This window comes from Colletotrichum siamense (assembly GCF_013390195.1).
Source record: "Colletotrichum siamense strain Cg363 chromosome Unknown KSG_Cg363_contig09, whole genome shotgun sequence".
Lineage (NCBI taxonomy): Eukaryota > Fungi > Ascomycota > Sordariomycetes > Glomerellales > Glomerellaceae > Colletotrichum > Colletotrichum siamense.
In genome coordinates, this window is record NW_023501022.1 from 1,562,346 (window position 1) to 1,582,358 (window position 20,013).

At 52.3% G+C, this 20,013-nt stretch overlaps 5 protein-coding genes across 5 annotated transcripts; 3 read left to right on the forward strand and 2 right to left on the reverse strand.

Annotated features, from left to right (window-relative positions):
- Window positions 1-130: 130 nt before the first annotated feature.
- Window positions 131-1,048, reverse strand: CGCS363_v013140 (5-demethoxyubiquinone hydroxylase; the record flags this gene model as incomplete). Its single annotated transcript, XM_036644989.1, has 3 exons — window positions 131-664; window positions 721-776; window positions 910-1,048. 3 exons carry the CDS (start codon window positions 1,046-1,048, stop codon window positions 131-133), a joined length of 729 nt encoding a protein of 242 aa, XP_036489893.1.
- Window positions 1,049-1,439: 391 nt separating this feature from the next.
- Window positions 1,440-3,578, forward strand: RTF1 (RNA polymerase-associated protein RTF1; the record flags this gene model as incomplete). The annotated part of the gene is made up of 4 exons (XM_036644990.1): window positions 1,440-1,633; window positions 1,834-2,591; window positions 2,640-2,776; window positions 2,826-3,578. The coding sequence occupies 4 exons, from the start codon at window positions 1,440-1,442 to the stop codon at window positions 3,576-3,578; spliced, it is 1,842 nt and encodes a 613-aa protein (XP_036489841.1).
- Window positions 3,579-4,450: 872 nt separating this feature from the next.
- On the forward strand, window positions 4,451-5,686 carry CGCS363_v013142 (Phosphatidylglycerol phospholipase C; the record flags this gene model as incomplete). Its single annotated transcript, XM_036644991.1, has 4 exons — window positions 4,451-4,496; window positions 4,562-4,944; window positions 5,004-5,108; window positions 5,162-5,686. 4 exons carry the CDS (start codon window positions 4,451-4,453, stop codon window positions 5,684-5,686), a joined length of 1,059 nt encoding a protein of 352 aa, XP_036489892.1.
- A 5,094-nt stretch (window positions 5,687-10,780) lies between these two features.
- CGCS363_v013143 (uncharacterized protein) lies at window positions 10,781-13,504 on the forward strand (the record flags this gene model as incomplete). The annotated part of the gene is made up of 2 exons (XM_036644992.1): window positions 10,781-12,175; window positions 12,227-13,504. 2 exons carry the CDS (start codon window positions 10,781-10,783, stop codon window positions 13,502-13,504), a joined length of 2,673 nt encoding a protein of 890 aa, XP_036489891.1.
- A 2,986-nt stretch (window positions 13,505-16,490) lies between these two features.
- On the reverse strand, window positions 16,491-19,300 carry CGCS363_v013144 (Transcriptional activator protein acu-15; the record flags this gene model as incomplete). Its single annotated transcript, XM_036644993.1, has 3 exons — window positions 16,491-18,072; window positions 18,126-18,723; window positions 18,793-19,300. The coding sequence occupies 3 exons, from the start codon at window positions 19,298-19,300 to the stop codon at window positions 16,491-16,493; spliced, it is 2,688 nt and encodes an 895-aa protein (XP_036489897.1).
- Window positions 19,301-20,013: the final 713 nt, after the last annotated feature.

Consider the following 20,013-nt stretch of genomic DNA (forward strand, 5'->3'; position numbering starts at 1 on the left):
AAAACGGAGTCGGAGGGTGGACTATTGGCGTTTTGGAATCGGTTACTTTTTTTTCTCTCTTTTACCGCTTTTCCCGGCTTTGGCCTCTTGTTCTTTTACATGTATTATACACATTCTTACACTACAGACTTTATACTCTTTCGCTGACCCAAATGGCCCCTCTGCAGCCCGCGCGAATGACGCCAGTCAGCAGCCAATGCGGCTCGGCCTTCTTGGCGTCATGTTCGACAGCATGGTCGAGGTGCTCAAGTTCTTCGTCTCTGATCCTCCGCAGCGTCTTGATGAGCTCCGAAAATTCGGGGCCAACTTCATACCCCTCCGCCTCCCACTCACTGACCATCTCTAACAGAGTTCGGATCTGATTGTTGTAGTGGTCGCCAATCTCAGTCTCAACAGCCTCCGTGCAGGCCATGGCTGCCTCGCGACCCATCACAGCCGTACCCCAACCCAGACCTGTAGCCATGACCTGCCACACGGGATACAGGGCAGTCGGACGTATACGATGCTTGTGGATAAGAGAGTTGAAGGTCTTAAGATGCCCCTCCTCTTGGTCGTACATGTGCGCCATCAAGGGTCGGAGGTGAGGGTGTCGATTTACGAGTGGTGGGGTTTGGGCGGTGTAAATGAGCGTCGCTGCGAGTTCTCCAGCCTGGTTTACCCGGAGCTGTTTCGCATGTGTCAGTAATGGGTCTGAAGACGAATGAGAGATCAATGACGCACAGCTGAGGACAGAAAGTCCTTCTGCTCCTGGGTCAAGGGCTTGCGACGTGGGCGATCTTGGCTGGTTGCTTCAGCCTGCGACCTGGGCGTCGTCGAAAGCTGTCGCTGCGAAATGCACAGAGCCGGCGCATGCGCATGGTGCGCTGTTCGCCTTGCTATCCCGCTGCAGGGCCTCAAAAACGTTCGTACAGACGCCATTGTGTGGTTGTGAAATGACAATGTCAGCCCCAGCTCGGAGCATGCACTCGGCCGAAGTCCAGTCGCAAATGAAGCTGTCAATGATATCGAATGATTTAGCCCGGCGGATGCCGAGCACACTGCGAGCCATGATTGGTTGACGTCACGGCAGATCGGATGGGAAGGGGCCGATGCTCCGACGGCCCATTATTCTGTGCAGCTGTATGACATAATATTGGCCAATCAGACGCGAGCTGTAGACGACAGTGTCCCGACCTGGAAGGCAGTGAATAGGAGCCAGACTTTCAAGCTCTTCTTCCCACCTCACCAACATCGCCAATCGCCCGTTTCCGCCAGTCTGTTGCTTTCCTTCCATCGAATCCGCGCCGCTCCCACCGAATATATTGCAACATCTCAGAGCACAACAGTATCGTTACCTAGTCGCGTCGACGACCGGGTTCCGTCGCGATCTCTCGAGAAACCCTTCGAAGCCGTCGAAGTCGCCTTTATTCCCCCTAATCGAGTTCCTTCCACAACGCACAATGGCCGACATTGACGATGAGCTCTTGGCTCTTGCCGGAGGTGGAGAGTCCTCAGATGAGGAGGAAGTGATGTCAGAGGCCGAGAGCAGGGCGCCGTCCGCATCACCTCCTCCTAAGGCAGCAGCAAAGAAATCAGTGGCAAAGAAGGTGAAGAAGCGCACAGGAGGGGAGGATTCGGAAGAAGAAGGCGAGGCGTAAGTTTCTTCCACCTTGAGGATCTGGTCTGGTCACATTTGAATGGCTTTTTCACCTGCTGTCAACCACCCTCACCTCCAACCAGCCCTCCACTGCCTGTCAAACCTGGCATCTGCGCGCCATTTTTGCGCAATCTCTTTTGCTATATTATCCTCATCTCGGATTATCTCTTCATCACATCACTGACAATGCGCCTCAGATCATCCGCGATCGGCAGCCCGAACTCGATAGGGTCGGCCGCAATGGACGAGTCCGACTCCGAAGCCGAGCAGCACAGCGGCCGCGCCGGCGCCCACGACGACGACGAAGAGGATAAGTACCCCGTCGACGGAATGTTTAGGAGCGCTGCCGAGAAGGAGCAGGTGATGGCGATGCGCGAGGTTGAGAGGGAGTCACTGCTGGCAGAACGCCAGGCCGAGATTGAGCGCCACCGACAGAACCGCATGCTGCGCCAGCTCGTCGGCGAGAGGGAGAACGAGGAGAAGAAGCAGAAGCTGAAGAAGCGCAGCGCGGACGCCGCTGATCTGGAGGATGGCGCGCGTAAGACATCGCGTCCTCGCACGGATGGTAAGACGTCGGCGATAGATACGCTGCGTCGCGCCCGCGCGGAGAAGAGCGATCGTGCTCGTAGGAGGGAAGAGGATCGCCAGAGGGGCAACCAGTCTCCGCGCGACGACGATTACGGTGGCCGCGACGAGAGCGACGGCGAGGATGACTACGACGAGCGCAACCGCCGTCGTCGCAAGACGAGGTCGCCCGAGGACGAGATCGTGGCGCGCGAGTTGCCGCCGCCTGACATGCGCGACTTTGAGCGGATTCGTGTTGGCAAGAGTCGGTTTGCGGAGTATTGCTTCAATCCCGGCTTTGAGTCCGCAATGATTGGTTGCTATGTTCGCATTAGTCTGGGGCCCGACCCAAAGACTGGTGCGGACGAGTATCGCATGGCGCGCATCCAAGGTATGCTGGTCGCTTCTGATGGATGAGCCCTTTTTCTGACATTTACAGCCATCACTGTGGGCAAGCCGTACGCCATGACCGGCCCAGGTGGCTCGTTCGTGACTGACCAGTACGTCTTGGCTGCGCACGGCAAGGCGGAGAGACCATTTCCCTTCATCTTCCTGTCCGACAGGCCGTTCACAGAGGTACGTTTGCAATGGCTCGGCAAGTAATCGCACAATCTAATGGTCTTAGCGCGAGTACAACCGTTATGAGAAGGTCATCCAAGCAGATGGTCTCAACATGCCGAAGAAGCAAACACTCCTCGACAAGATCGACGACATCAACCACCTCGTCAACTACCACCTCACAACCACAGAAATCGACGAGCGCATCCAGCGCAAGTCCGCTCTCCGCAAGAAGTTCGACCCGAAGATCCGCGAGCGTCTCGCGCAGGACATCGACATTGCTCGGGCTCAGGGCAACACCAGGAAAGCGGAAGATCTTCAAGAACAGCTCGACGAACTCAAGACCAACGTTCTCGCATTCAAGACCAGCCTCAGCGACAGCCAATCCAAGCCCAGCGCGACCTCCCAGCAGGACCGCCTCGCCAACATCAACCGTCAACGCCGACTGCAGAACGCGGAAAATGTCCGCAAGGCGCAGCTCAAAGAGAAGGCCGAGGCGCGCAAGCTCGAGGCCGCGCTGGAGAGAGGCGAAGACATTAAGAACGACCTGTCGCGGCGTCTACGTACCAAGGCCAAGTTCATCCACGACGTCAAAGACGGCGTCAAGAAGCCTTCCAGCACGAACGGCAGCAACGCAAGTACCCCGGCCAACGGCACGCCTCAACTTGGAGCGCAGAAGTCAGGGTCCCTGCTGCCCCATCTGGCCAAGCTGCAGGCCGCGAACCAGGAGAAGAAGGGCATTCCCACCATTCACAAACCTCTTATGGATGACGACATCATCGGAGCTTTGGACCTCGATATCGATGTCGAGATCGACTAGATATAAAATTGGCATTGATTGGCACATCAACACATTGGGTTATTTCACGTCGGGGCCTCAGCCTATTAGAGCTATTAAAAGGGATACATCCACAAGTAAACTTATAGCACATCATTAGGCTCCTGCCTCCAGCGCAAGGAATTGTAGAATAGAGACCATACGGTTAAAAGCGGGAATCAATGAATACACATGCTTTCACACCACCGTTACTCAGACTCGATACGATGATGTACGCAATGCGATTACATACGTGACCTCCCGTAGACGGCGCTACTGCACGCCGCAGCGGAGACGGATTTAAGCAACTGGGAAGCCCGACCAGCATGTCCCGTGCCGTTGCGGCCGATTGGATCCCGCGGGGTCGCAAGCTGCTGCTGCAAAGTCCGCTCCAGCTTCCTGCAGCTTCAGCTCCTCCCAAGCTTGGTTGGCCCCACCCCACTCCCAGCAGCACGTGGGCTTCCCCGTCTTCAATTGGCACCGCATTCATCCCGAGGCTTCCAACAATCCAATCCCCACACCGCGCGGTCTTAAGCTCTGTCAATCGCCATCACCCGACGCAGGCGACTACCGCGAGCGGTACGGGCTCTTCAATTCCACCGACGACAAACGGGCGTAGGCTGCTTTATTCCTCCTGACGATGAATATCCCGATCATGGTTTGAAGGTGTCTCCTTGTGTTTCTTATTATAGATTTAATACACTACATCATACACTTATCTGTCTCCTCGTCCCCCTTCAGCGCTGGCCGTTGCGATTGTCGATTCCCCGACGGCTACAGTGCTCCCGACTCGACGATAGAAGCTATTGAGCTACGATCAGCATACCATATAAACACCATCTAGATTCACAGATACAAGCAAAAGATACATCGCCATGGTTTCAGAAACGAAACCGCTCCTCTCAGAGGGCATCCCATCTGGTACTTACACCGCCACCTACCTCTCTTTTCGTTCTGCAAGGCTAACAAACCAACCTCGTGCGCAGCCCAATTCACCCGCGCCCTGCAGCGCCCCTCCTCCTCCCCCGCGACCACGCTCCCGCAAGCGATCGCACACCGCGGCTACAAAGCCCTCTACCCCGAGAACACGCTCCTCGCCTTCCGCGCGGCGCTCGACGCCGGCGCGCACGCCCTCGAGACGGATCTGCACCTGACCAAGGACGGCGTCGTGGTGCTCTCGCACGACGGCACGCTGAAGCGGTGTTTCGGCGTCGACAAGAAGATCAACGAGTGCGAGTGGGAGTATGTTAGCTCGCTCGAGACGATACGCGAGCCGAGGCAGAGGATGCCCCGGTTAAGCGACTTGTTGGAGTTTCTGGCTGAGGGGGGGAAGGAGAGGGAGAGCGTTTGGGTTTTGCTTGATATCAAGGTGGGTTCTGACGGTGCTGTCTGAAGAGGCGGGATGATGAAGGCTGATGCGTGCTGCAGACTGATGACCCCGCGCCGGAGCTGTTGAGTTGCGTTGCGCAGGTCCTGGCATCGACGCCGGGTCCTGTGCCGTGGAACAAGAGGATCATATTCGGGTGCTGGAACGTACGTATCCTCTCAACATCCGCTGGGATCCTCATACTGACACAGTGCGCCAGCAACCGTACATCAACCACTGCACGACCTACGTGCCCACGTACTCCGTCGCCCTCATCTCCTGGTCCCCAATCTTCGCCCGCAAGTTCCTCCCTCAGGAGTTCCTCTCCTTCAACATGTTCCAAAAGTCCCTCGTCGGGCCCATGGGCAAGGCCTTCATGCGCGTGCTCAAGGCGCATGACCGCCGGCTGTTTGTGTGGACGGTTAATGAGGAGGAGTGGATGGAGTGGAGCATTGCGCAGGGCGTGGACGGCGTCATCACGGACGAGCCCGAAGCGTTCCTTGAGGTATGCAGAAGGTGGGAGGGTGAGGATGGTTCAGCAGCAGCGACGAAAGAAGGTGGATCGCGGTTGCAGCAGATTAGGAGGGAGAGGAAGGATCAGGGCTTGAAGAGGACGGTTAAGCTGTATGCTGAGATTGTCTTCATCCAGGTCCTCGTTGCGATCTTCACTCCCGTGTTGATGATTGTGGCGAGGTTTGGGGTTGTGGGACCGGGCCCGAAGGCGGCGAAGGCTTTGCGGTTGTGATATTCCGCTTGCTTCCCAAGTCGAGACGAGATATAGAGGTTTGCTATAGACGGATGGTGCTCGTGCGATAGCCATCATATCTCTGCCTTATGACGGGTATTAAACGGTCCATAGACTGGAGGACGAATAGACTCGATTGCTGAAATGGATGCTTGATGATTGGTACACGCTCACTGCCTGAATCCAAGCATCTCCGACCGATATAGGCTGCACCGCAAGTAAGCAGATTCCATGCAGCCCAGCATATTCATCGCGCTGTTCATTTTGTCTCATTGCTGTTCACTTTGTCTCATTGCCTGAGCTCTATTCCATGTCATATCTTCGGATGTGTGGCACTCTGAGAACGAATTTGCGACTCACCCTCACTGAAGCTGTCGTCAGGGCTGATCATCGCCTGCCACGGAAACTACGCGCTTTGAATTCCACGCAGCCTGGTCAGGATGTTCATCGCCACCTTTCACTAAAATTTCAACTGATGCTGAGGCATGGTAATTAGGACCAGTCATCCAATTTACATCCAAAGCGGAAGCCATAAACAGTGACAGTCGAGAATCACCACGAGCTGGACTGTTTATGCCTCGAGAGACAAAATTGACGACGTGTCACCTGCCAGGCTACTTTTCTGGCATGCCCTGTCTGTGGAGAAGTACACGCCCAGTGGTTTAAACCTACCCATAACACCATAGTATACCATCCATACCCATCGACCTTCCAGCAATCACGTTTCCCCCGTTATCGGAGGAGCCTTAAAGACTTCTGCATGAGAAAAGGAGGGAGCCGGCCGTCTTGGAACGCGAGCGGACTATCGCAGGACGTCACCTCGCGGTCCTAACGCTGTCCCAAAACCCCGACGAGGTCCTTCGCCAGCCGACGCTGCGCAGGGTAGTGCTGGGTCAAGCCGCTGACCCCTTTGATGAGGAAGCCTTTGTGAAACTCATCACCAACGGCGCGTGTAGTTCCTATACCCACCTGGTCGCAGCCGTCATAAAGCCCGACGATGGCCGCCTGCCCCCTCTGTTGGATGTTTTCAAATTAATCATCTGCGACGCTTGCTGCCCTGAGGAGCGCAACGCTGCAAGATATATACGACGCACGGTTACGGGAGGAAGAGCTCCAAACGCCAGTCGCGCTCGCGAAGGAGATAGTTCGTAGCGAAGACCAAAAGGCAGCCCAAAGAAACGCCAGATTGATCATCCAACAGCTCGTATATCACCAGAGGAGCTTGCTCAAATGGATAGAGACGAGGGTAATGCTATCAACACAATCTAGAAGCGGGTCTTCCACCCGCCTCCTGCTTGGGTTCGTCATATCGCCGATGCTCAGCAACCTTGGGGCTTCGTCTTTTACAGAAGCAAGGAGGTCGAGCGGAAACACGGCTACATCTGAGTTGAAACATGGGATGCAATCCGAGAGAACTCACGCCAAACCCCGCATCCTGTCCAGGAAGAACGTTCTCGTGGATACGCACCGTTGCATTCTATTCATTGTGCCGAGGAAGAATCTACTTCGAGACGTCTATGGACGAGTACTCGGGCCACTGGGCTCATATCTGAAGACTTGCCTGAAGACGACGCTCTGCGACGGTGGGTCCTTTGTCTTGATCTTTTTCTCATCACGTCTTACGTCGGATTGGTAGTTCTTCTGATGATTTTGCAGACATTTCCAAGACTTCAGAGAGTCGCTATCATCCCCTTTCATCTTGCGAAACACCTTCATGGTGATCGACGACGAATGCATCCCTGAGGACCTTTGGAGATGCCCTGGCGGACCGTCTGCTGAGACTTTCTGGGTTTGGGCATATGATGCTGGCTGGAAGCCTGCCGTAGCAGATACCATTGGATCTGATGGAGAGGAGTACCGAGGTCACGTCAAAGTGCCAATCTGCTGCCTGGATGCTTGGTTCTATGCTGCGCGTTACGAGGGTGTCAGTCTGAGGGACATGTCGCTCCAGGCGCAGACCCATCGCTCAAAGTGGTGGATCCGCTGCTCCAACCCGATGGAAAACTGGGATCATGAGTCTTATATCTGAGCTCATTCATGGTAGCATTCCGAAGTATCATTGAAATCAACGGTTCAATTGTCTTTTAAAGCTAGTGTCCTGGGCGGTATCGATGCTGAATGGTTACTGAGGCGGATGACCGGTCAATATACCCCACTTGCAGCCTCTTCTTTCACGGGAAATAACAAGACGTCGACATTGATGGGTGTAGATTCTGAACTCGTTTTCTGTTATTCGTATATTCTCCGGCATAATTCCTCGCCGGTATCGAAGCTTGTGTCCTTGACTCTACTGAACGCAAGCTCCTGAGTGATCAAGGGGCCGAAGTCGAAAACCGATTGTTAGTCTATAGGATTTGGGCCTTTTCACAGCATTACAAACCTCTCCCGAGGCATTCGTCTCGAGCACTAGGCCTTTTGTAACGGTATGGCCTCAATGAGCGCGGCTGAGAATCCCTCGGCAAACACAGAACCTCCGTCAGGCTGGAGGCCGCTGGCCAAAAACTCAGTACGAGCTTGCTCATGCATGATTCCCAGCTCCGTAGTCGCAGCATCATATTTACTCCAAGGCACAATTCTGTAGATATACGGAAACACCATGTGTCTTATACACCCTGCCAAATTGCTATTGAATTACAAACGCTCGCCTCGCCCAAAGTCCAACACAGCTTTCATTCATAAAGGACTCCTCTCCGGCATGACGTGGGTCCCAAATAGCGCTGACGGGTCACATGCGATGCGGCCATCTTCGATGTTGTATCTTATTGGCCAGGTCTAAAGCGAGGTCCTTTTCCTACATCACGGCCTGGCGCGCTCTCGGTCTACGAACCAACGTTCAACCACGGTTTGCATCCGACCAACCAAGATGCAGGCTGCAATGGCACTCTCGTCGAGGGTGGTGGATTGAAAGGCAACCTGCGTTCCAATGACTAAGAGTGAGGTGATCATGCGCTGTAGTTCGGTACATTTTCAACCTACCCAGAGGTCTCCGCAGGCAGCCTCGTCTTCATACTCCTCATGCGGCTCAGCAGCAACCTCTGTCCTACATTACCACACAGTGCCTGCTAATTCCAGTACTGCTCTTTTCGCTCGAACTTCGGACCGTTTTTGATCTCTTTTTCTGCAACCGAAGATCTCTACAACATGTCGGAACAAAGAACAACAAAGCTTTCAGAGGCTATAGAGGAGGCAGCTGAGAACGGAAAGAGACGTCTTTCCTACTTCTCCTTCGGAGATGACGGTCTCACTGCGACCGTCGGTGCAAGTGGAAGCTTACTACGAATCACTCAACATTTTCCTGGGGAGAGGACAGGCTTTTGTGTAGATGTTCCAGGTCTTCCGGACCCTTCCTATGTTGAAGATCGTCTGAAGAGCTTTCTACGGAGCAGCAGACTGATACGTCCTCGGCATGTCATTGGCCCAAACATCGATTCACTTTGTCGACGAGGATCATCTCGCCTAAACGCTAATGACGGCATGACCAACGATCGATGGCCGACGTTCGACCGAGAGTTGCTGAATGGTGATGACCTTACGCTTCAATACGTAGCATCCGAGGGTACTATCTATCAGATTTTTGAAATAAGCGGTGGAGACGACAAGCTGCCACCTCTGAAAGTCACGCCTGACCTGCTGATTCGAGATCTTGACTTCGTGGATGAGGACAATCAGTTCAACAAAGCCGAGGCAGGTAACAAAATGGTTTACTACCATGAATCGCGGGGGAACTGTCTCATTCGGGTGCATGAAAACTCTCACAAGAAGGCCATTCTCTACATTCAGGCACTGAATGAGGAAATGTCTCTGGAGTTTGTCAGGGATGAGTCAAGATCTCCGACATTGGAAACCCCTCTCGGGAGATTTGTCAACACCAAGCCCTACTTTCGACAATCTGACAAACAGAGACCCACCGAAGAAAGGCCTGCCTCTGAGGAGGTTACCACTAAGAATTCAGTCGCTCGCAAGCTGGGTGCTTCTTGGTCTTCTTATCGAGTTCATAGAAAGTCGGCACCCAAACTTGAGTATGACTTACGGCAAGAGCACGCAAAAGACATAATAATCATATCATATACACTTGGATATGTCCCAAAACACGAGGAACCAGCCATCCCTTCGATGTCGTGGAGGAGCGTTCTGGAAACCAAGGATCAGCTGCTCATGCCTTGGAAACCACATAACATATCCAAAGATCAGACAGTTGACTTCTTTCTGAAGAGAAACCTTGAGCACATCTTGTCTGTCTGTAGCATCCCTGTGCGGCGTACTAGAGGCGAGTGGAGGCCTGCTGTTGCGCTCACATGTGGCGATGTGGACAGTCACCGAGTCGCTACAGGAGCAAGTTTGTAAGTTCGACGACACTCATAATATCTGGCCTTACGACAATGGCTAACAGAAAAACCTGATGTTCACAGTCACGCATTCCAGATTTTATTGTTGGCCCTTGGGCATTTCACATCGCAACATTCCAAGCCTCAGCCCGAAGATTGGGCTTGCGAGTGCGGCAAAAAGTCAACAAAATCGTACATCTGCTTGATGAAACAGCGCATTCTCCGAGTCTGCTTGGGTCACTTGAAGTGGCTTCTTCAAAGAGCCAATAAATCCGGCAAGCCTTTCTGCCCTCACTACTGGGTTGATGGTAGTGAGATCGAAGGATGGAAACGGATGGACTTCCTGGTAGGGAAATCCCTCGTCGATACTCCTCTCCAATTAATAAAGATTGGAGACTTGTCCAGTCACTCTATCCTGAGTGTCGCTCAAGTCAGAGAAGTACGCAGAATTGCGAGCAACTGGATCATGGAACTTGAAAGGGTCGACAAAAGGAAGGCTGGCGCCTTTCCCCGATACGACAAGGAGGCAACGCGTAGTTTCTATCTTACCGACCACGCATTGATTTGGAAAGCAATCAAATCCGTCGAAATGATAGTAGCTCGGCCTTGGACGATGACAGATTACTCCTCGAAGTGTGTCCAGCAAAACATACTCAAGCGATTCACTACCCAAAACCCTGCTTCGAAGAGGGAGACCATCGCGGTAGTACGAAGTCCTCTCTACACGCGTTTTCTACTTCAATCGAAGGATTCTGAAATTTTCAGTGCGATGGAAATGGGATTGTTTGATAAGCAAGGGACCGAAGACAGTGTTGAGAGTGGGCAAAGTGTAGACGTATGGCATGGCAAGATCGACGCATGGAAGAACACCATCGACTGCCAAAGACATCACGAGGACAATGACGACACAACTTGGAACGACCCACAGAGGTTCGCTTTGTCGATAATTTTGTGCCAACGCCTGAGAAAGGCCATCAATCAACGATCGCCTCAAGAAATGCTCGAGCAAGCTTTTTCGACACTTTTTAGCAGTTGTTCAGCCAACGGGCTTTTCCCGGGAAAGCTAGACGACAACCATAAGCCAACTCTATACGACTCTGAGCTTACGCGGGATGTTTACTGGGAAAACACATTCGAGATACCCCATGTTCTTTGGAGGTATTGCCGTGACTTAACCGACGGATCTGAATCCACTGGACAGCCGGAATCCAGCTTATCACCTAGCACACCGTTGACAAATGATGATGAATTCTGTCAGTCGCACACCACAAATCAAATCATTAGACTTCTACAGAGTCTTTCGACTGAAGATTCAGGATTCAAGAAGCCGGAATCCCCTCCCTGCTTCTCGATGAAAAAAGCTTTCCCGTTCAATAATATGACAGACACAAAGAACATTGTGGAGCTTCAAGACGAGTGGCTTTATAACTTGCCAGCCTTTTTTATACCGGCCAAAAAGGGATGTGAGAAGAGAGAGGACACAGACACCAGCAGCATCGCTTCGGAAAACAACTCAGCATATGCCGCATCGCTGTCGACTGGTACTGGGAAAGCTTCAGCCAACCGGGTGCTTGTCGGGTTTAAGATTGACATCTTATCCAAATCTGCGCAAAACAGAAGTTCTGAAAATGACTCCGAGGAAAAGATCAAAACGCATGCGGATGTTGCAAGAATTATGGCGAGAGGGAGGACCCAAGATGTCAAAAAACGACTCTGGCTATTTGCGTCAACAAATCCACTCGGTAACAGAATTTGTGCGTCAACTGTGTCAAAAACAGAGAGGAAAGAAAAAAAGGCGATCGAGACTTTTTTGAAGAACCATGAATCTTTCGACAATTATTTCTGGGAGGATACGGTGGCGGAACTCAACACTTGGGAAACGGAGCTGCAGCTTTCCTACTACACGCTGCGCTCCAATAACGACGAAGATCGGGAACAGAGAAATAACCTGCATAAAAGAGACGACATCGTATTTCCTGCTCTGTCAGACGATGGATATCAAATTCGTATCGCCAAAGCGGTGGCCGGTTTTCGGTTCGAGGGCGACTTTTTCGACCGCTACTGGACATGTCGGTTTTTGATTTCTGACCCAAATTATAAGTATAATTGGGGCATAAAATCTGACGGTCAACGTGAAATCTACGAAAATGATGACGAGGACGCGATGAGCTTATCGATGAGCTTGCATTCTATATCGTCTTGTGGGTGTTCCGATGAAACCGATGCGTCTAGCGAGGACGACGAGGACAATGAATATGACACATTCGCTGGGATATCACACAGATCATCAACGGAAAAACAGCGCAGGATCCTGGAGCTAGTTCATTCTTCTTGGATGATCAGAACCATGAACAATACTGCACGGGAGGTTCTGAATGTGATGAAAGAACATTTAGAGAAGGGGAAAGGCAACATGCGTAAGTCGTTCGCTGCCACCCAAGAATATCGACTCGAAGAAGCCGAGGTTCAGAAGTTGGATTTCAAAGGCTTCTTGGTCGCAAGCAGGCGTTTCCAGGAATTTCAATTTGAATTGCAAAAAGTTGAGGCGCAATTTTCCGAGAATCTGGCAACTATCGATCTTTGGCTGGGTCGAGAGAAAAGCCGCCAGGCCGAAAGACCGCGATGGTCATTTAATGATGAAAGTCGTTACAGAGCCGAAATTCAGAAATTCGTAGCCCTAAACGATCGGTCCATTCGGGAATTTAGGAGTTACCACCAAAGGATTTCAGCATTGATCGAGGCAACTACGAAAGATCTCGAGATCATGCACAGTTGGCTGGACATCTTACGTAACGACCTAGAACTCCGACGCGGAGAGGACATCAAGCGCTTCACGTACGTCACCGTCGTGTTTCTGCCACTGGGTTTCGCAACTGGTATCTTCAGCACGAGCGGAGCACCTGCTGGACCAACATTGATCAACATGACTTTGACCGCCATCACAACCTTGACAATCACTGTGCTGGCATTGGTGGTGTACAAATTCGCAGATTCGCCTCGATCTAGGGAAGAATTGATGAGAAGATGGGTGTCATTCAGAGCAAGAGGGCTAAAGTTGATGATAATGAGAATAATAGTGGTTATGTTGTTTAACCGGTTGAAGAGCCTATTCTCGAAAGAGGCTAACAAGAGAGCGGATGATAGCCCAGAAAAAGAGGCAGATGGAGGCCGTGAAGACCAGGACAGGGAACTTTCAGAAAGATCCGAGGATGAAGATTCACAGGTACAGATGGATCGAAGTGAAGAGGGAGCAAGTGATCGAACTTCGGAAGTTCAAAGAGGTGGTGCTGTGAATGGACAGGATAAATGGAGATGGAATGCGATACTAAGGAGTTTCAGGATAAGGGGTACTGGAAGTCTAGATGAGAGGTTCCGGGAGGATGTTGAGAGACGTGCCTCTAGCGATGCGGTCACTATTAGCAATTTTGAAGGAACCAGCTTAACATCGCGGCGGACCAGCTCGACTAGTTCAAGTAGACAAACGTCGGGATAGGAGAGTAGTTTTCTTACATTTTTGACGAAGTACAGGCTAGGATAGTGTTTAGTAGCGACTTTAAACCAAGGCAACCGACACATTTGAGTCTACACCCCGGAGACGCTGTAGATGAATTTAACATTGACATACGGCATGCGATCCTCTTCAACTGAGTTCCCTCGTGACTTTCTTTCACTCAGCAGAGACCTAGCGTCATTCCGACTGAGTTCCTGGGGGGGAAATTCCCATTATGCCTCCCCACCAGGGAGAAATTCTTACACATCTAACCCAAAGTTGTGTGAACGTCGTGTGGGAAGGAGCAAGCAAGTGTGAACATATATATACATCTCTGTGTGTTTGGTGGTTGCCTGTCAACTTCTGAGGGATATCAGGCTCACACTGGTTGTCATTAAGTAGCTTGAGGGTTAAATGAAGCCAGGAGGGTAGAGGAGGAGGACAGCCCCAGCCTATGTTTCATTTCATTCCATCTCGTCTGTGAGGTGCGACTCAACTGACGAGTACAACACCTCACAGACGAGTACACCAGTGTCAGCGTAAGCAATGGGGCATGTAAACATCGGCTCTAGCTGAGTTCTATACAAGGTGAGATGCAAGCGACGGAGCCGGCTTCCGGTGATTGGAGGTTTCCGTGTCCAATTGCTGCAGCCTGCGTACTATGAGCCTAGAGCCATGGTTTGTAGCTCATTTTTTAGTATCTTTGCATTTTCAACCCCACCCGGAGGTCATCCTCAGGTCTGTGAAATCTTTTCGACTGTCCCACCAGCGCCTGACGACTTTTGTGAACGAGGCTATGTAAAAGGTGCTGAGGTACAGAGCAATCAACCTTATCTGTAACTGTTGCTTCGTTAATACATTTACAATTCTCTGTCGAGGGCATCTTTGAGCCTTAAGACACAACAACTAGGTACTTCGTTACACCTTTAACCGCAATTCCTTCCAGTATCTCGTATCTCGTAACAGGTCACGATACCCTTTGATTACCCAAGGCTACTAAGCAGCAAAAGCTTCAGTGACCTCCCATGCTGGTTGATCCTACGGGTCTCCCCACGCGAGCGATCCGCCTCGTACCTGAGCGACAGACTGCAATCCTCTCATGTCGCGGCATGGGTCTGTCTTGTCATATAGTCCCTCATCGTGACTCAGTATGTTATCTCGTGCGTTGGGAAATGGCAAGATATCAATCCATGGATGATGACTAAGTATCACCTGAAGCTGAGTTGATTTGAGGCTCTCGGGCATCATGTCGTACGCCGCATGTGAAATACTTCCATCAGCAAGCCGTCACCGAGAACCTGGTGCCATAAACTCATTTGTGACACCCATCGCCATTACACTCGTTACTCTTGCTGGCGTTGTGTTGAACTTGACGAGACTGGGCAGCATATCCATTGACGGTGCCACGAGGTTGGAATTTGCAACAACTTCAGTGCTGAACTGGGAGATAAAAGTCTCGCTGCGTTCACTATCAGGCTCATAGGCTGTGAAAGAAGGCAGAGTGAAAGGTCCCATCTCCCTTGTCGGGTCTCTCATATTACTAGAGGAATAATCGCAACTTATATGTATATCGCCGACAGGGCCAGAAGGATGCTTTTCCATGGCAGTCAAACTGGGTGGCGTATGATGGGCTCTCTTCGATGTCCGGCCTTGTTCTCATTCATAGGCCTAGTTTCCAATAGTCAGATATTAGCACAGCCATATAGAGTGAACTCAGAAGATGAACCAACGTCTGGTTCCTTGATGGACGCGGTCCTGCCTTTTGTTTCTTTCCTTCGAGTCAGTGGTTCCAGTTCAATCACTCCCTGACCCTGCGTCAACACTAATCACTCCTTACTCAGAGGCTTAAAGAGATACTTTTCGAGGGCTGACGGTTGAGCCCTGGGATGCACGTCGCGATGATGGAAGAAATAGGGAATTGGCGCCGCGGACGAGGAAAGGAGGGGTACTGGACCGTATCCCTGGGACGAAGTCGAGAAAGAGAAGGATGTGCAGTATCGAGGGCAATATCATAAAAAGCCTTGCGTCAGTTGGAAAACTAGGACAGGGACTCCAGGTGGTTTTTAGCAGTCTTACAGAAGTAAGAAGTGTAAGCGCCCTTTCACATTTCAAGCTTGTGCCTCGGATTGGGCTCCAAAGATCCTTGGATCATCGCGACATTAATCGAATGAGAGTGGATATGTCCGAGGTCTATCAGCATTGAATTATCTACAGAAAGCCTTCTGAAGCCACACAGTGTCTCGTTGTCCCTAAACTAACGGCACGACACTAAAACGTCCAGTCACTTAGAGTGGCTGTTGTCATATTGGGGCTTTTACCTCACTGCGTTCTGAACTCTCCCAGAGATTCCATTCGTTTGAAGTTCCTCTCCAAGGCTGCTACTGCGCCTAGCATCCGCCTGCCTATCACGCTGTTTATTCTGTCAGTGGACTCGTCAGTGGACCGATTTCTAGTGGCTCAATCCACAATTCACTGCATTTTAAACCCAGCCCGAGGCCATCCTTGAGCACCTTGAAATTGACCAATTGTGTCAACCACCCATGATGACTTGAAGTAAGCCCGGGGATTGTCACAGAAGTCCACCAATCCCGTTCTGAATCCGTCATTCGAAATAGACTACCCGCCTGGTTAGCGTGATCATACAGACATCGGATCTCAGAGGTTTCCTATCTGGAGTCGAGCAGGATGGTTGTCAAACAGGCTTTTGGCAGAGCGTACCGCGCCCTCACTCGAGGCTATGGAGTAATGCGTTGAACCCATGGAAGGACGATACCAATAAAAGACAAATAACCATGTCACGCATGTGTAGAGGAGGAGGCTCGATCTCACAATCATGAAAACATAGATTCTCATCCGCTATCCTAAGTAGACCCATATCCCACCTATTTGTCCAAAGCCAACCCATCAAAAAATCAACCTCACGCCGTTGACTAAATGTTTACATTCAAAAGGTCGTCATCGCTTTCATGTTTCGGCAAGCCTTCTCAGATCATAGCCCATAGTTCACATCTAATCCTTCAAATAGTCCGTCGTTATTCCCTGAACATGACGCCAATAGCGCGTTGCGGTACTCTAAGCTGCTGACGCTCATGTTCAGATCGCTCGCCAGATCCTCGCCCGAACTCAAGCTCTCTTCACTGACGCTCAGCACACTTTGCGGCGGGGCAGGGTTGGTTCCGAAGTCGCCAATGTTGAAGCTCGCCAGGTCCCAAGAGTCTGGCGACCAGCTGTCCAGGTTCGTGGACGCGGGGGTTGTTTCGCTCATCGGTGGCATACCGGCACCACCGCCGTAGATGGCGTCGTACACGTTATTCAGCCCTCCATCCATGGAACCCAGCAACGCTTCCCACTCAGTCGTCGATACACCAGCGATCTTTTGCGGGGGTTGTTGCGAGTTGTACAGAGTCTGGTGAGCCGCTGCCAACAGGTGCTGCTGAAGGCGCGCTGATGTTGGCGATGGCGGGGAAGAACCGTTGGGCGTACTGCTGAGGGAGAGATAGTCAAGATTCTGCTTTCCACTCATTCTGACGCGGTTGGCAATCTGCGACATCGAAAGCCGATGTTGCTCTCGGCGGGCGGCGGAGACGTCGTGCTGTTGTTGCTGGGGCAGGTTGTCAAAAGATGGTCGCGAGCGAGAGCGGTATAGTTCCGGGCGGTTGTGGATGCTGGGCATTGTCATGCGACGCATCTTTTCTTGTTGCTGGATGAGATCGCTCTCACTAGCGGCCGCGCTGGGGAGGCGGCCAAGGGTTTGCTGTGGAGACTTCTTCCTGTTCCCTGCCGCGGGAGGTGAGGATCTTTGCGGCGCAGGCATGGAAGCCTCGGAAGTTTGTTGAGATGAAGCGGAGAAGGGCTCATCCAACCTCACGAGCATGCCAGCGACGCGCTTCAGGTCGAAAGAGCCTGGTGCCTTGGCTTTTGTGAGGATCTTCATGACGCCGTTAACGAGGCGCTCGACATCCTTCATCATCTTGCTATCCTGCTTCAACTCGAAGCTCTGGTAGAGCAGGGTCATGCCGCACAACATAAGTGTGTCTGTCTTGTTGAGGCAGAACGAGAAGGTCATGTTGCGCTCCTCCAGAAGCTGCACGATCTGGACAATGTGCTTGCTTGACTCGCCGATGGACAGGAGCGCAGGCGCAGCCTTGTGACCGAGCGAGGAACCGACGGCCGGGCGGTAGATAAGAGTGCGCGTGTAGTAGTAAGCGAGGGCAAGAAGAGGCGATCGACTTCCGGTGACATCGGTTGAAGGCTTGTCCTGGACGAAGTTGAGCTTGAGGTGTGCGGGCAGCGACGCGCACCATTCATCGAGCTCGGCCTCCATGGCGGACATTTGCTGCAGTGACAGCTCATGAGATGTCGCTGCAGGGTAATTCTTCTCCATAACCTTTGCAAGAATGCGGCAGCAGCGGAACAGAGCGAGCGCGCTGGACAGGCGAGTGTACTCTCCGGGCAAAGTTGGTTGGAAACCCTTCTCAGTGACGTACTCATCGTCCGTGTCTGACGGGTATTCGGCGTGAATGTCGTCTTCCTTGAGCAATTTTGGCAGGCCAAGAATAGCGCCAGAAAAGCTGCGGTTGTCAGTGGAGGTAACACAGAAAGAATAAAGGACGAGGATACTCACCAGTCAAGAGTATAGAGGGTCCAGAAGACCTTCTTGCGCGTCTCAATAGTGAGGGCGCCAAATGAGAAGCGCTTCTGGCTCTGATGCAGACCGAGGCGGTGCGACAGACCCACGGCAATGCCCTTGTAGTGCTGCAGGCGCTTGTAATCCGCTCTGACGATACAGTACAAGAGGGCCAACTCGAGACATTGAAGGGTCACCATAGTGTTCTCCATGAGAACGGCCTCAACAGCACGCTGCCATTGTTGCTCGCAGACAGCGATCTGGTCGTAGTCAGGCTGGTCGCTTCCGAGAGCCGCAATGCCGAAGACAAGGTACAGCTGCGCAATCTTGTGGTTGTTCTTGACCTTTTCCGGGTCTGACACAAACTCCTCGTAAATGTGCAGGAAGGTTGGCTTGTGCAACACGGGGAACAACGGTGCCCATTCCTGGAAGTAGACGTTGACGCAGCGGTCCGAGAATAGGCGTGGCGGGACTCTCAGAGCTTGGTCTGGCGACTTTGGCGTCAGAGGATGGCATCCTTGAATGTGGAGGAAAGCCTCGGGGTTGAAATCTGTGCACGATTTCCCATTTTCTTGCATCTTGCGCTTGAAGGCCTCTGTTTTCTCATGTTAGCATTGACGGCACTTTCGCTTGGACGCTTCGGATCGATGCGGGGGTTACGGACCGATGAAGGCACGGCCGCTGGACGGGCCCATGAAGTACGAGTCGGAGTTCTCGACGCCTAAAAGCAACGGCGACGCCTGGACGCGGAAAGTATCCTCCTTCGGCGGTGACGCCGATTTTTCCCTCACGTCCGTGGCCGAACCGGCCGGCGAATGTGCCGACGCGGCGGCCGCGGACGGACTGCGGTGGCTACTGTGGTTTCCGTGCATTCGCGAAAGCATGTCAATCTTCTCGTCCTTCTCGTCCAACAGATCTTTCAATTCCCTGACTTCAAGCTCGAGCTGGCGCACGCGCTCCTCGAGCGACTCGGTGTAGCCTCTGGGAAACGCGCGACGGCTAAGTTTATCGCTCGTGCGGCACTCGAAGCCGACGTTGGCGCATTGAGAGCATGTTGGCCGGATACCGTCGCAGCGAATTTTCTTGCTTCGACACCGGTCGCAGGCCTGGGCTATGCGGCTCTGAGAGCTGGTGCCCACCTTGATCACCTTCATAGGCAAAATTCCGGGCATGTTGGCGGGCGGTTGTCCTCCTCTTTTTCTTTCAAATTCACTTTGGTTGGGGTCCAAGGGATGCGATGCGTTATGTGTGGTGTCGGTAGCGTTTTACGTGTAGCCCGGAGGCTTCGGCGATTTCCCGTTCTCGATCGGTCGTGGACACGTTCAGATTCGGCGCGAGGCGTGAAGCGGTTCAACCATTCCCATACAATCAGATTTCCAGGTGGGCGTAGAACAAAAGTCGGTCGTCAATTTCGTGGTCGATTGTGCGTTTGCGATGGCAGATAAGACGGTGGTATCTTTTTTAGTCACGGAAAGGGCCACAGGTGAAAAGCAGGTCCGCGAGAACAACCCAGATCTTCCAAGCAAGAAACAAAAAAGGAAAAGAGTGGAGAGGGTCACAAGTCTGGTACTCGGAAGCAACGGACAGAGGCAAGTGGAGGAACTGGAGATGTTGAGGAAAGGAAGGACGGATGTTGGGGTGTGTGAGGGAAAAAGAGGGAGAAGAAGTGGAAGTCGACAGTGGGAGGGACGTGAGACTGTGGAGTCCCTAAAAGAGACCCCGTGGCCGGGAGGTGGACGGGAGAGAGACCGCTGGATGGAGTGACCGGGGTGAGGGCTGGAAACTTAGAAACAGCGACTCATTCCTCATTGGAATGAAAATGGTGAATGCCTGTACCGGGATTGGGAACGGAACGGACTGGGGTGGGAGGGCACTTGGGGGCCAC